The sequence below is a fragment of the Malaclemys terrapin genome, chromosome 7 (assembly GCF_027887155.1).
Source record: "Malaclemys terrapin pileata isolate rMalTer1 chromosome 7, rMalTer1.hap1, whole genome shotgun sequence".
NCBI lineage: Eukaryota > Metazoa > Chordata > Testudines > Emydidae > Malaclemys > Malaclemys terrapin.
In genome coordinates, this window is record NC_071511.1 from 17,413,853 (window position 1) to 17,430,402 (window position 16,550).

Consider the following 16,550-nt stretch of genomic DNA (forward strand, 5'->3'; position numbering starts at 1 on the left):
AATCAACATTTTGGTTATTGCAAAGTGGGGGGGGCAGTGGGATATTGAAGGAGGGGAGGGCAGAGCAGGTTTAGTTTTCAGATTTAAAGGACTAAAAGTGCCCTTGATTCTCTTGGTTAAACGCCCACACGCCTTTTCGCTGTGAATGAGTTGGTTTCCCAAGATCATTTCTTCCCTCCACCCCTTCTTCCTTTAAAGGAAAAGGCTAAAGGGAGAGATGTGATTCAGGTTCCAGCCTCCCTGCTTGCGATTGTGTGGGACAGATGTGCAGCAAACTCTTAACAGCTGGGTCTGGGTGCTTCCCACTCCTCCCCCCACCCCCGCAGGGGTTAAAGTGGGAGAAAGAACCTGAGGATCGAGTCTCACTCCGGCATTGGATGGAAAAGTTGGAGCCCCGCCTTGGATTGGCTGACAGCATTTTAGAGGGAGCTGTAGCCTCCAATTAAAAAGGCACGGTGCGGGCAGGCTGGGGAGAAGGCTTGAACGGCAGCTTTGTTAACCAGCACCAATCTAGCCCACAGCAATTTACACACACAAGTCATTCACCAGCTGCTGCCAGGAGTACGCACCGTAGCACTCTGCTATAGTGCTCCGATAGAGCTGACACCTTGAAAAAAGAGGTGGGAGAAGGAAAGGACGAGGCTTGTAATGGATCTGAGCCCAGGAATTCAAAAGGTGAGTTGCAACTTTATTTGCACCTTCTGCTTTGTGTAGTCCCTTCCCCCCCACCACCACCACTTGCCTGGCAAGTCAGGAGTAGTTAGTATGTTTTGGGTTTTGTTGTGCCTTTTTTTTTTCTTCTGTAGCTAAGTAAAGCCTCTAAATATATCAATGCAATTTCTCCCTGAACACTGACTCTGTGTGGTGTCACCTTGATTTTTCCTGTGCTAATGCCAGTGGAGGTGTTAACTTACCCTCTTGGCTGAGGAGACTGTAATGTTTTCCAAAGTACACTGTTAATCTGCTGTCACTTTGTAGGATTTGCTTTCAGCTCCCTTGGGATTAATTCCAACATCAGCGTACTTCAGAGAGGATGATCAGAAAGGTAGCCTGTGGAGTTTAACAAAGTGGTAGGTAGCCTATTTTGGTAGGTCTTTAATAAAACCTCTATTTCCCTTCACCTCTTGTAGTTTCTTTGGCCATTGCCAAAATGATCATTCAAAGTACTGAGAGCAGCAAGTCCGGCATAAGGTAGCTAGCCCCTCTCTCTCTCTCTCTCTCTCTCTCCAGAGTCTGAACACTTCACTCCCACAGTGCTGGCCTGGTGCCCAGTTAAGTGTGTGTATGTTTAAAAAAAAATGTGCAGGTCAATAAATAAAACGGAGAGTAGTTTGTTACTCCCCTAGCTTGAAGGCAGATAACTTACCTGCACACAATGGCAAGAAGCCAGATTCTGGAAGGAATTCAGTTCCCCATTTAGTGTAGTCATTTATCTCTCAAGGAGATGGAGGAATAGCCCCAGTGAGTGCAGTTAATGACTCTTTCCAAATCTCTTTTTGAGGTAGTTATCTAGTAGTGGAAGGCTTGCCTGACACAACTTGATGCCTAAATGCATGATGGGAAAGCTGGGAATGATCTCTTCTGAAAGTTGAGATGCTTTATAAATTATTTCACCTCAGGCTGTTTGACAATGAGGTGGGAGTTTAATTTAGAATTCACTCTCCTCAGTAGAGTGGAAATCAGCTTAAAAATGGGTTTGGTCTTGTTCCTTTCCTTGGTAGAGTTGGATTATAGAAGGAACATTTTCCCCCTCATTGCCACTTCCTTAATTGTCAGCACGTTGTACATGCCTGCAAAGAACTTTTCATTTTTCTCCAAGGCTCCAGTTATATATCTTGAAAAATCTTATGTGCTGGAAAAGTGGGAGGGGAGAGCTTTTTATACACCAGGGAGCTGCAGATAGTGGGAGATTTCAGTTCTGTTTCTTGCCCAATTTTGTGTGTGATATTTGCTCAGTGCCCACTGTAAGGGGTTGTATGTAGCTGCACTCCCCCAAAAGAAGCCTGTGATGGAATGGTGGTTTAGAGTGGCATGCATGCGTATATACAAGGCTTGATCCATCAAGCTCTGAGCACATGCTTCACTTTAAGCATGCAAGTAGTCTCGTTTACTTCAATAGAACTACTCCTGCTTAATTGTAAGTAGGTGTTCTTGGGTGCTGTGCTGGCTCAGGGACAACACGTGCAGCATTTTGCAGGATCACGCTGTAGTGATCAGGAATCAGAATGGTTTCCACTACGCTTCTATGACTTATAGAAGCGAATTCTTAGTGTGATGGTATTAGACTACTTCCATCCCTTTCTGGGCCTGCTCCAAAGCACACTGAAGTTGACTGGGGTGTGTGGGGAGGAAATCCATTGACTTACATGGGCTCTGGATCCAGTGCATAAACAGCAGACACCGAGGGAAGGAATGTTACAAAATAAGTGCATTGTTATGTGTAATATAAAACATTATGCGCGAAGTACATTTATTAAAGTGCCCTATGGATTTTTCTAAGAGTTGACCTATATAAAGTTTGTGTGTTTGTTTTTTGGACAGGCAAATGTGTATATTGAGAACTTACTTCAGTAAAACTTCAATTGGCCAAAACCAATTACTAGTCCTCATCTATTCTAAACTGATGTGTATCATAACTCTGACCATCAGCCTCTAATAGAGACTTAGATCCCCTTAGAGAGACCCTGTGGGTGGGTGGATTTTTTGTTTGTTTGGGGGGGGGGAGGGGAGAAGGTGGTTGCTGTTTGAGACTGGGGAATTTCCAGTACCTTTTATCACCTTTACTCAGGAAGTGAAGTCCCAGGCCACTTCCATTCTCTTCCTTGAGTCAGAACAACTGAACGCCATCCCAGTGTGACTCCTGACTTCAAACTGAATTTAAGAGCTATTAGTCTCCAGAGAAAAGATACATGGCGTATGTTGCCAGGGAACTGGGGGCTTTATGGCTTTATCTTATACACCTGCATGGCAGCATAACTAGGGAAAGAAAGGAAACCACCTCCTCGAAGTGAGATCAAATGCATCTCTAGACTTCTGCACTGTCAAAATAACACATTTTGGATTTCTTTACAATAATATCTTCTTACCTCGCTACTTAATGGCAACAACCCTGGTAGCATGGTGCCCCCCAGGAGCTGGATGGGGGCAGCACCCACTGACTAACACGGGTGCTGAGTCTCATGGCCTCTGTGCAGATGGCTGCAGCCACCCTGGGATCTATCAGATTTGGAGGCAGGTCCTCAGGCTTTGAGGTGGGAGAAATGGGTGGCACATCTACTGTCACCAGCTAACACCTTCCAGGAGCGATTCCTTGCAGAGAACATCTCCCCCAAAATCCCCCTTCTGGCTGTTTAATACAGGAGAGGAGGCTCTGTCTGTGTGACTGACATATGGCCCCCTCTATTTGGAGGAGCAGCAGCAGCACTCCCTTTCCTCTGAGACTGGGACCTATGGTGCAATGTAACCCCATGGGTGCACACTACTGTGTTCCTCTAAGCTCCGGGACTATGGCTGTGACAGGCCCTTGTGCCAAATTCCTGAGGAGAGACAGCTCCTTTGGCTTGCCCTCCATAAACCCTCCCAAAGGCCAGTCACAGTCTAGCCCTGAACATCTAACTGATCTGTGCTGTCTTCTCCCTCCCATCCTCTCCTTCTCTCTCTCTCCAACTCTGCCAGCTGTTCTCCATGTGGTCATCAACTCCCCATCTTTCATTCCCACCTGATCCATGTTGGAATGCTGCCTGGTTGAGATGACTGTCATTAGCATTGCTAGTCTATTGACATTGGTTCCACTGACTGTACCGCACACTTTTATTTGTATTTTATAAAGCTCTTTATTGCCAAAATGTCATTGGGCCACTGCTGCCACATGGCATGCAATCTCACAGCCTGAAATGATCCCTAGCAGAAACAACACCATGACAGTGAAATCTGAAGTATATGGGGCAAAAAATTTAGTGGTAGCTTTTGGTCATTCAGGAATACTTCCGCTGATGCCCAGAAATGAGGCTTTCTTAGGGAAGCTCAGAAGAGGAAGCTCACTCTCTTTGGTTGCATCTACACTACAAGCTAAGGGTGTGATTCCCAGCTCATGTAGACATAGTTGCGTTAGCTCTCCTCTGAGATAGAATGCTGAAAACAGTAGTGCCGCTGTGGTAGCACCGGCAGCAGTATCGCATGGTAGCAGTACAGAGTATGTACCCGTGAGGTGTGGTGCATTTGTATTCCGGGTAGCTAGCCCCCAAAAAGTTAAGGGTGTTTTGGAAGCTTTCATGGGGCAGAAAATCTGTTTTCCAACCAGCTCTAGCTACTCTTCCCTCATGGTGCAACTCATGATGTGGATACCATATGCAGGAGAACAAGGGGACTTCTTCTCTCCCCTTACTGCCCAGTGTGAGTATGTACTATGAGTGACAAATTATGCCCTGAGGTAACAATCTCTACACTAGGCTGTTCTCTCCCAGAAGTTCTTCATATGTGATTTGTGAAGGAGAAGGAACAATGATGCTGCACAGCTGTGGAACACAGAAGGGATACTTTGCGCTCTGGATGCAGAAACTTGTCAGTCTTTCTGAAAGATAAAGCTTTATACAGAGCTGTCATTGCTGAAAGCAGATGTCATCAGCAACTTTGAACTTCATTTAAATGTGTGACAAGCATTGCATGAGTATCTCATCTGCATTACAGGGATGTGGGGTCCTGTTGACGTGTTTTTGCACAGTTGCTTCTGACGGGTCAAAATAGGGCTTAAAAACCCCTGCATTGATTGACTCAATGATATATCTCCTTATCTTCTGTAATCTTCTGACAAGTTGTCTGTCTCCTATCACCTGAATCTGAACCAAGAACAACAGTAAAAGGGAAAGTCCCAGCTAGTTGACACTTAAAAAGGGAAATGCAGTTACATAATACCAAGAAAAATATCTTGTATCAATCTGTCTGAATAATAGAATATGTTCAAAGACACATGGGTGTCTTTGCAGCAGACAGCTGTTTAATTTCCTGAATTGTGAGAAGGGCATTTTTTTCTAGGCACAGGGTGAGCTACTGTCAACTATTAATTTGGCTTGGCAGTGTCTCACAACCAGTCTGAGCAAGTCTACAAATGAGTCTGGAATTCATTAGAGCCTGTTCCACGGCCCTGAAAATATGACTTTTTTTTTTTCTTCTCCTCAAATCACTGGGTTTAGTTACTGCTGATTTCTCACTCAGTGTATTATGGGACTCCTCTGAGGAAATTAAAACAAGGTGAGGGGAAAGCGTTCTGTTTGGAAAATCAGTTGTTTAGATTAAAGTTTGAACTCAAAACAAAGATCTAGGTTGACATTTTGCAGTTTATTGGAAACATTTGAATGGGAACAGAGAAACAAGGATTCATGGGCTTCTCCCCCTGAATTCAAACAATAATTTGATCAGGAAAAGGAAATAAACTGTTCCAAGCCAAGCTGAAGTTTTGTTTCAGGTGATGCAAATGTTTTTTTATTTTTCTTAATTTTTTAGCAGGGGATGGACATAGCAAAATAAAAGCTGTGTTGCCCAAGGTGGGCAAGCTAGAGAGAATGGAGGAGCATAAGCTTTTGCCATAGGGGATCGGATCATTGGTCTGTCATACCTGGAATTCTGGGTGGACAAACGAATACTTCAGAAAGTGACAAAACTCCATAATAAATCATCAGCAACTCTGCAGTAGTCCGCATATGTCCTGGGGCCAGAGACTTTCATTATATCTGACTATGTATAATGATATAGACGTGAATGAGAGCTTTGTTTCATTCAGTACTGCAGAATTTGACCCACAGTTAAGCCATAAAATTACCCAGAACCTTTTAAAATCCTGCAACTGTTTTGGTCTCTGTCTTAATGCAGTATTGTGAGACCTTTAAATTGCTATATCAGTTATTTAAAGTCAGTCAGGAGCTTTTAAGCTAAATCCCCAGAGTGATCTTCCTTTTTTGCTGTGCATGGTGGTTCTCCTAAGACTTATTTTTAGAGCCATGTGTGACACTTAGCTGCAGACTGTCCAACCAGCCATTTGTAAGCCTGTGAATGAGTTGGGGGGAGCAGTCACTGCTAAGAGCAGTCTATAGAACATTGGCTGAACCACTACTTTGGCCAAAAACATAGCAGTTTTCCAGCAGTTTGGGCATGAAATTATATGCTGTGGCTCTGTCTTGGGGAGATTCACTGTCCAGGATACCCAGTTATCCCCTTGCCTCAGCAAGAGAGATTTGCTTGTGCTTAACTGGTTGTCAGCTTCCTCATACCATCAGTCTCTTTAAGGTTCTGCAGCCCTTAATCTGCTTAGCAGGTTACCAATAGGTACACCCCAACCCCTGAGCCTCTCTGAAAGTGTCCCCCGGTAGTATCCAGCTCCTTTCACTGGATACTGACAGTCATTACCAGGCTTGCTAGTTCCCAGGGAACAGTATACATAGGCACAACTCCGGGTTCAGGTCCCTTTATAACATCCTGGCCCAGAGATTATATCTGATAAGAAGCTTGACTGCTTCACTATAAAGACTAAGACTTGAGAGATTGAGTAAGGATAACGGGAAAAGAAATAGTTACATAAAAGTATAACTCCTTAGTCTAAACCAGGGGTCGGCAACCTTTCAGAAGTGGTGTGCCAAGTATTAATTTATTCACTCTAATTTAAGGTTTTGTGTGCCAGTAATACATTTTAACGTTTTTAGAAGGTCTCTTTCTATAAGTCTAATATACCAGTATAACTAAACTATTGTTGTATGTAAAGTAAAAATTTTTACAATGTTTAAGAAGCTTCATTTAAAATTAAATTAAAATGCAGAGCCCCCCCCCCCCCCCCCAACCGGTGGCCAGGACCCAGGCAGTGTGAGTGCCACTGAAAATCCGCTTGTGTGCCATAGGTTGCCTACCCCTGGTCTAAACTTACCTTTAACAGGCTAAAATCCTTGTCTAAAGTAGTTTCTCACCTAAAACAATCTCCCAGCATCCCCAACTCCCACGGCTGGGATCCACAGATGCAAAAAGCTGTTCCTTTTTGCTCTCTGATGGAGAACAGGGTGCTGTCTTATAACTGCAGGACAAATCCAAAAAACCTTTTGAAGAGCATCTCTAGACATGGCTCTTTTCTTCCTGTTGACTTCCTAGCCCCATGCTGATTGATGTAAATGGGGATCTGCAGTGTTTTGGCTTACCATGCTTACTCTACATGTGAACCCAGACAGAGTGGTGAATATACATCCCTTCATCTGGCAACACCAGTTTTTCACCTGTGCTGGGTGGTAATGCTTGATACTAACTGTAAGTTATATAGTTATAAATTGTGATGTATATGGATGATATTTTAAAAATAATAATGACCAGCAAGATCCTGGCTTTCATTTAAGATTTCATATGACATTCTTTACAGATAAATATGACAACAGCAATTTGTTGGGTGCAGTGAGTTTGTCAGGCCTGTTAGGATATTGTTACAGAACAGCAAACACTTTGCCAGTTGGCACTGACAAGTTCTTAGAGTGACATGCATAGTTACTAGGATTGCACATGTAAACTATAGTGACTGCATGCAAAAAATTTCATTAGTTATTTGCATATGCAAGAGCTAATTTGTGTGAACAATAACTGTACAACCAATTGCATGTCTAGACTGACAGAAAATCTGACCAAAATATTTTCTACACTTAGACAAGTAACCTGCAAGGGAAAAAAATGTACTTTCTCAGTATTCACAATTGCTGGTTGTGGACCACATTAGCAACAGTTCAGAGTTCCAGGTTGGAACCTCTTCAGCTATTTTAAATGGTTCAGCTAATGCAGACCCTAATCTTAATTGGAAAGCCAAAGGTGTTCCTTCTTTGTGTAGCTCCAGTAGATATCAATGGTGTTATGTAATGTACTACCCAAGAAAACTGGAGACCTATTGCCATCTATGGTCATTTAAAAGGTGGTCCATAGTTGTCATGATATCTGCATGACTTGAATCAATATGTACTCCAATGAGATCAATAGTCCTCCTGTTGGAATGGGATGACTAATAGCACTGCATTAGTCTGCAAAGAAAAACATTCATCTTACTGTAGACACTTGTTTGTCTCTACTAACATGTATTTCTATGTACTGAATCATAAAGTTTACAACAGTCTGACCTCAGTGCAGGAGGTTTGGGAGTTCTGCCCACACCCATGCCTTTCTTTCACTTAGCCCTAGACTGTTAAGGCTCTGTCATATTTTGTCCTGTGTCATGGGAGGGGAGGAACTATTTGCTTTTCCCTCATCCTGACTAAAACAGCCTTGAATGAGACCAAACACCAATTGCCTTGAACTCTCACCCAGTAGCTCACTATGCAGAATGTGTGGGTGAAGAGCTTGTGTGTTTGGGCTCAATCTAGATTAAGTCTAGCTCACCTTAGGGTTCAGGCACTTTACGATTCCTCCTGCAGGAAGAATGTGTCTGGAGTCCTATTAAAAGGACTCCAGTCAGGAGGGAGTTTGAAGTGCCAAGAATGTAGGTATAGTTTCATTCAAAAATAGGAGTTAGTGAAAGAAAGGGAAAGACTTCAGTGGAGCTATTCTGAGACTATTTAGCCATTACAGTCTATCTTTTAGGGGCTGCCTCCTTCCACACTCCCAAGACCTGCTCACCACACCTGACTCTGGCTACAAATTCTTTACCTCTATCACTTTAGTTACAGATACTCTGTTGAATAGTTTCCCTTGTCCTCATTCTAATTATAGACCCACCATCGCACCTCTTCAGTGTTCTACTCTTTCCTCTCTCCAGTCACAGGCATAAGTGCAGAGTCTCCAAGCCCTCCCACTCTCCAGTCCTTGACCCACCAACCATAAAGTGCAAGGGTCGGTACTCATTTTAAAAAATAATAATAATGCTGAGACAACTGAAATTAGTAGCACCACTGGCCCGGCATGTCCCGATTTTCCCGGACATGTCCGGCTTTTTGGGATTTCCCCCCGGACAGGGATTTGGAGCCCAAAAAGCCGGACATGTCTGGGAAAATCCAGACGTATGGTAACCCTAAACACTACTGTACATTATCTACTTTCTAGCAGTAAGACTCAATCCAATGTTTGGAGGGTGTGTCCAATAGTTCACCATCAGTTCCAAGGGGAGATAAGTACAAATAATTAGGGCCATGGGAACTTGACTAAGGATAGCAAATGAGCTGTCAAAGAAATGAGCCTTTCTGAAAAAGCGAGGACTTAATTAATAGGATCCAGAATGTAACATTTGTGTAAAATCCATATGTAACTGAGAAAATCCAGGCTGTAGCAGTTGTTAAGGCCTCAGAGGTGCCCAGGGGGCATGTTAACACTCCTCATTCCCTTCCCCTCTTTCATGCGCCCGTGGAACATACCAGCTAAGCTCTTTAGCAGCCTTGCAGGGATGCTACCCAGTCTCTGCTTGGGGCACAAGATGGAAAACTTCACAAAAAGGGAAGAGGAAGAGTGAACCTAACAAAAGCAGATCCCTGTGGGCTTTTGTGCTATGTCTAGTTGCTAAATAAAGAGTTTCTGTGTACAGACACCAGCCAGAACAGAAGCGGAATAATCACCCCAGACAAGCAGAAGCAGCCCAGTTCCAAATCAGATTTTGATCCCCATGGGACCTCCATGGACTTGATCTTTCTCTTACTAAAAGGAATGGCAAAACTCCCACTGATTTCAATGGAAGCAGGATCCAGCTCTATATTACTATTTCAAACATTCATTAATACTTGCTGCAATCCACGAAAGCTATGGGCAAGTTCCCCAGGGTTTGCTCAAGCCCTGGCAAAGTGCTTGACATGGAAAATCTGTTCAGGGAAGAGGGTTCATGACAGCGGAGAATCTCTTCCTATCACCAAGAGTGTGTAGGGGTGCAGAGCTAGCCAAATAGTTTGCACCAGTGGCCAAGATGGTTCTACAACCAGGGCAATGTTTACTGCAGTGCATCCATTCTGCAGCCTCAGCCCATGGGATTTCTATGGATTGCCAACCATAAAATGAACTAAAGCTGCTGTCTCCACTTCAGGAGGAACACTGAGGAAGGATAGGGGGTAGAGGTACCTTCCCAACAAACTAACTTTCCTCATGGTAGAGGGGAGCAGCTGTAAACTTATTTTTTTTTTTTATTGTGTGGGGCTCTATGGAGGTCATGTATGTGTCCTCTACAGCAAAAGGGGCCTGGCTGGTACAGGGGAGTGTAACTTCAATGACCCTGTGCCAGCTTCATTGATTCTGGCTTTGAACTACAGAAAATGTATTCATTTGTGGAACAAGTTATTTGACTTAATTTCTCATTAAAGCCAAAAATTACATACTGTAGCCTAGACTCTTTGAGTATGACAATAAAATATTAATGAGCCTGAACTATTGTTAGCAGCTTTGTAAAAGCACTAGCTTTTCTCCTTTGGCATCTCTTTGCTTAGGTTACAAATAGACATAGGTCTGATGTTCACATGCTTGGGTCCAATCATCGTGTTTAGGTGACAAACTTCCATTGGAATAAATGCCATTTAGGTGCCTAAAAACCTTTTGAGGATTTGGACCTTCCTCCTTGTTAGACAGATATCCACACTTAAAATTGTCATGATTGTTTATACAACGCAGGCCCAAGACTAAAACAGAGTCCTAGGGTGGTGAGGTCCACTGGCAGAGCTATGAAGAAAAGCTATGATCGCAATTAGCTCATGATAGGTCGGTTCCTTCAATACTCTCAACTCTTATTGACTATAATGGATTGAGGATCAGACCCATGTGTTGTGTAACTCTGTTCTGGTATGCACTGAGTCCATGGTATTGATTTCCACCCAAGACACAGGGTATGTGTACACAGGTATAAAAACCTCTAACTGGTCTGGGTCAGTTGTCTTGGGCAGCAGGGCTAAAAATTGCTGTGTAGATGTTCAGGCTCAGGTTTCAGCCTAACCCTTATGAGGGTGGAGGGGCCCCACTTCACCTTGAATGGTGCCTTAGACTATGCTAACTACTTACGCTAAACTTATGGCTACAACAACATAAGAACAGCCATACTGGGTCAGACCAATGGTCCATCTAGCCTAGTAGCTTGTCTTCTAACAATGGCCAATGCCAGGTGCTTCAGAGGGAATGAACAGAACAAGTAATCACCAAGTGATCCATCTCCTGTGGCCCATTTCCCAGCTTCTGGCAAACAGAGGCTAGGGACACCATCCCTGCCCACCCTAGCTAATAGCCATTGAGCAATGCTGCATACATTGGTTATATAATAATTCTTGAGATTAAAGCATCCATTCTTAGCTACATTTGCAAAGCAAGGGCCCAAGCCTGCAGTCCTGTGTAGAAACTCTGCCCTTTGAAATCAATGGGAGTTGTGAATATTCACCATCTGTCAATCAATTAGATACTTAACATTAGTTACCTAACTAAGTGTGAATATTTTTGCCTCAAGTCTCTTTAAATACATTCTCCAATCACTTCTAAAAGCTCCCCAGGTTTGCATTTAAGGTTTTGTAGTTTGGGTATCACAAAGAAACCAGAGTTTCAACATCTATGTGAAACTCTTGGGTCTGTACCAGTGACTTTATAACAACCAAGGACAGATTTTTCCATGTGCAATTTCTGATGGTGCCTACTTCCATTTGAGCTGTAAATACTGTGAGAACAGGGAATGTGATCTATTACCATGCCGAACCAATAGGAGTCAGGTGTTCTGTCACAGCTTTCCTTTGTGGCCTTGGGCAAGCCATTTAACTTCCCCATGGCTCAATTTCTCCTATCAAATGAGGACAGTGGTGCTCAGGGGGAGGAGAGGTCTGGGAGACTTTAATCAGTGATGTTTGTGAGGTTGTTTGAGATCCTTGGATGGAGAGTACAACAGAAGTGCAAAATATTAGTAGATTACCATAATTGCTTATGGTATTTCAGCACTTCTGCTTCTCACTGGAAGCAGAAAACACAGAGGAGGCACACTTAACTGAAATATAGTACTTAAATGAAACCAAACACACTTATCTGAATGTTTTGGAACTTATAAGGGCTAGTATTTAGTTCAAATTTGGGCAGATTCACCCCCCCACACTTTTTTGTTTTATAATTCCAAGCTCCAGTTTCATATTAGTGGGGAAAATCTGTTCACCTTATTTTTTTTAAAAGCCTGTCCTTTCTTTATCATGAATTCACACACTGTTGGAGAAAGGAATTCTGGCTGCCAAGTATGTGCTCTTGGAAGAGGAAGATATAATAGAGCTAGAGCCTCTGCAAATATCTTTGTCGTACTGGAGGTTGAAATTTGGCAGCTCTGCTGAAATAGTTTCCTTCGATATCAATGCCTTTCCCTGTGCTCTCTATTGCCAAAACAAAAGACATTGTTTCTAGGGTAAACTTCCCACACTTCTGAAGTACAATGTCCATTAGTATTCCCAAGATTCCAAATGGCACCAATTCATTCCCTGACATCTTGTGTCCAAATCTTCTCTATTGGATTAGTTTAATTCAGACCTTAAAAGTGCCTTTTTTTTTCTTCTAAGTGTAGTAACATGCATATCTGCACTTGACCAAGACTTGCTCTGCTGTGGTAACAAATTAGGTTGAGATTATGCATATGATGGACCCTGCACCCATGCAAATGATAAGAAAATGAGTCACAACAGTCCTCCTTTATCCCAAGACAAAGAAATGAAGGTATTGATAAATCTCACGCCTGACAAATTTTCATCACTTTTTAGTGAATTTAATGCTGGAGAGGTGCTGGATTGACAGCCATAGATGAGGTCCTCTCTCTATCTGCAGAACTTCCCCACATTAATGTTTTGACACAAAGCTGAAGCTACAGCCTCCAAGGGGTAGAGGATTGTTCAGTTGCCATTTTAACCTCTGAGACTGCCGACAACAGGGCAATTGGATGATTTGAGGTGTGCTTTGCTTGCCACTGGGAACTGGATTGTGAATTCATAGATGAGTAATGGACAAGTTTGCATACTTAAAAAGCACGGTTGAAGGGCTCCTTCCAGAAGTCACTAAGAACAAGCTTCTTCACAGCACTGTAGCAATGTGAATTGTCCACCCTGAAAGGCATCCTCTCTAAGGAACTAGGCCTCTCAAAGTTGTGTTTAGAACAGTTGCCTTGTGTGACAAGACATTGGGTTGCCTGTCAAAGTATCAAGTTTGGCCTCACCTACAGTGTACTTGACAGGACACCGGCATTGCAAAGTTCTGTAGTTAACAATTAAGACGCAAACCAGCATGTACTACTACTTAATCAGGGAAAACCTTGCATAGTAGTTTAATGTTCATATGCCTCAACTTCTGTAAGACCCTCGCTGTGTTACATCATTCCTTCTGTACTTCATTAACACAAGCTTCCTTGCCAACCAGACAAAACAGCAGCATAACTGTAAGCAACTCTGGAGCAAATGAACAGGTTTTATCTTGTGAACTGGTCCAAACTGGCTTTATCTCTGAACTTCAACCATCCAGTAATATAGATCTTGAAACTTATGCATATTTTTCTCAATGCAACTGCAGCAGCATCAAGACACACGACCAAATGTTTGGACCCACTAAAGTCAATAGGGAGTCTTGTCATTGACTTGACTATAGCCTACATATGTACAGTACATACTCTATAATCATCCAAGCCCTACATCATTGCTTCTCCATTCTGCTTGTTGAATGCAAGAAACAAACATTTTGCTTAATTGCAGAACCATAAAACCAGAAAGAGGTTTTTGCATACAAGACATGGCAAGCATCAATTCCAGAGCACACAGTGAATCAAAACAAATTGAGAGCCAATTTGCATTAAATTCCTTACTCTCAGTATAACTAACTTATACCACCCAAGATTTGTTTGTTACAGGGCTAAATGAGACCCTGGGAGGAAAAATGTTTGATGTACATTTACAATTTAGTTAAAATAAGGCTTTATATTTTGAGCACATCATTTTTGTTTTAATATTCAGTTACATAACCTTCATCAGCTGAGGATCTAGTCCATAGATCATAAGCACTTGTGTCAGTTTCTTCAAAGAAATTTTTATCTTCCCCCCCCCCCCCCCTCCCTGGATCACTTCTATCAACATTCATGGTGTCAGATGGTCAGGTAATCTTATTTTACTAGGGAAACAAATGGGATTGGTGCATATTAAGCATTGTGGTTTCTGAAGAGCAAATCTAGAAGAGTGATTAGAACCCTTCAGCATTCTGTCTGAGGATACCAGCTTCTGATCAAGTCTCCTTTTCGTCCAGAAGTTTGTCAAAAGGTTTTAAAAGCATCTTTCTATGTTGCCTGCCTAAGTGAGCTGAATCCCCAAACAAAACTAGGAATTTGATACTCCAGGCCAGGTTCCTGCTGCCTATGGTGTGGGGCTGATGGGGACCTTTGTTCTGCATATGTATTTTAGGCAGATAATAGATACCTACCACCTACAAGGTTGCACAACACTTTCCATCATAAGACCCTGTCCAGTTGCTTATAATTTTGCTAAACTTTTGGGCTGCAATTTTCCATGATGGATATCTGCCGGGGGGGGGGGGGGAGAAGGTGTCCGTCCATCCCCCCAAAGGAGCTCAACCAGCCTTAATGCTATCATGATCTACATTCTGATTGCTTGACACTGCAAACTTGATGTTCCTCTAACATAGGTGTTCATGTAACTTAATATAATGTCTGGCATTCATCAAAAGATGTACCTTGTCCTGTATTTGGTGATGTGTCAACTTGTTATAAACATAGTTCCTGATACTTCAAACACTTTACTCACATCATTAATTCTGTATCCCTGAGCAGTCCCATTGACTTAATTTTGGCCACTCGCATGCTTAGCTTTATGCAGTCTGAGTCTCTGCAGGGTGCAGGGCACTGCTGGGGGGGGGGGGGGGGAGGATGGAGGGGCAAGTGGGGCAATTTGCCCCAGCCCCACAGGGGCCCCCACAAGTGTCAGCAGAGCCTCCCCCTACCTCCGTCATCTCCCATCCCCCTGTGTCTCAGCTGGTAAGGGGGCAGGGCTGCAAGCTGCAGCCAAGTGGCAGGAACTCAGGCCCCGCTGGAGACACCACGCTGCTGCAGCGCTGAGACTCCGGGAGAGGGGGGGGGGGGTAAGCGGCATGGTAAGGGGCCAGGTACCCCCCCAGCTCCAAGCCCAGCCCCTCTGAGCCAGGTACCCCCCAAACCCAGAGCCCAGCTCCCCACCCAGCCCAGGGCAACAGCAGTACCACCCCCAGGCAGCGACAGCCCATTGGCACCAACCATCACCCAGCAACAGCCCATTATGTAATTGCAAATGTATACATACCATTAAAGCATTTAATGTTTTTAAATGTATTTAGTGTATTTTCAAATTACATTCAAAAATGTGTATTTCACTAGTTATTTTTTACATTTCCAAATACATGTTACTGTAGTATTGCAACTTTTTTATGGAAGGGGCCCCTGAAATTGCTTTGCCCCAGGCCCCCTGAATCCTCTGGGCAGCCCTGGCAGGGTCAGGGCTCCACCTTGTACATGCATTTACCACAGTTCCATATACAAATAGAGCTATGCATGTAAATAGCAAGTTTAGCCACAAAATTCAGTTTTTCATGTGAAATGCAACTGCAATATACTGAATTGCTAATAAGCACATGTGTATGTTTGATTGCATTTCAGGCCCTCAATGCTCTTGCAGTACATTATTTAAGCACCAGCAAGAAATGCAATTTTAAGAACCGTTAGGATAAAGTGCACTGAAACTGAGAACATCTGGTGTTTGCATTTTTTTTTTAATTCACTGTGCAAGGTCCCCCCTATACCCCCTTTCAGTACAGCGCTGATTTAATGGGTAATAAACCAAAATCCTTCCTCTCTTGGGAGTCCCCCTTAATCTTAATTTACATAGCAGTTTATGATTGCTCTCTAAATGTCCAGCACATACACGTTCTAAGGCATTAATTAGCCTATAAACTCTAAAATTATTTTGTAAATCTCATAGTCACTAAAGATACTTTCTTTGGAAAACCTTGTGATAGGCATGGGATATTTAAATTAGGAGATTTTTTTTAAGAGAACTTCCCTACATTTTAAATAGGAAATTGTAGTGCACTATTTATATGCACAACTAGGTTTTGTGCTTAAGTGTACAGCCCCAACAATTGGGGTCAGATTTCCCCCACTCCCTCCAAAAGAACTCAGTTCACATTTAGGCACTGAATTAAGGACTAGATTCTCAAATGCTCCATACCCGGCATCTTCCTGTGACTGGCCATACTTCTGAAATTCTGGCTACTTATTTAGGTACCTAACTAGGAGATGAGATCTTCTGAAAAATCTGACCTTGCCAGTGGGTGCTGACTGAATTCCATATCTCTAAGGTGTAGTTCATGATACTTATCTACCACAAAATGGTTTTGGGATAAATTAAATGTTATACAAAAGCTGAACAATATGTAGAAACTACAAAAGATCACCTTTGAACATGTACCCACAAATTCTGATGCTTACCAGAAGAATCATCTGGAAGTCTCCATGGGGGAGGAAGAGTCTGAGTTCTGGTACTTAGTCTCAATATTTTTTTTGCCACAATGAGACTGACTTTTCTCACAATATATCTGAA

The 16,550-nt window shown here is 42.9% G+C and overlaps 1 protein-coding gene across 1 annotated transcript in view; it reads left to right on the forward strand.

Moving 5' to 3' along the window:
• The first annotated feature begins 436 nt into the window (after window positions 1–436).
• The window catches only part of LMCD1 (LIM and cysteine rich domains 1), a 68,150-nt gene continuing 52,036 nt past the window's right edge, over window positions 437–16,550 (forward strand). Inside the window, exon 1 of the mRNA XM_054035350.1 lies at window positions 437–675. Coding sequence (XP_053891325.1) covers window positions 649–675 — 27 coding nt within the window. The 5' untranslated portion in view covers window positions 437–648. The remainder of the gene's footprint in view (window positions 676–16,550) is intronic.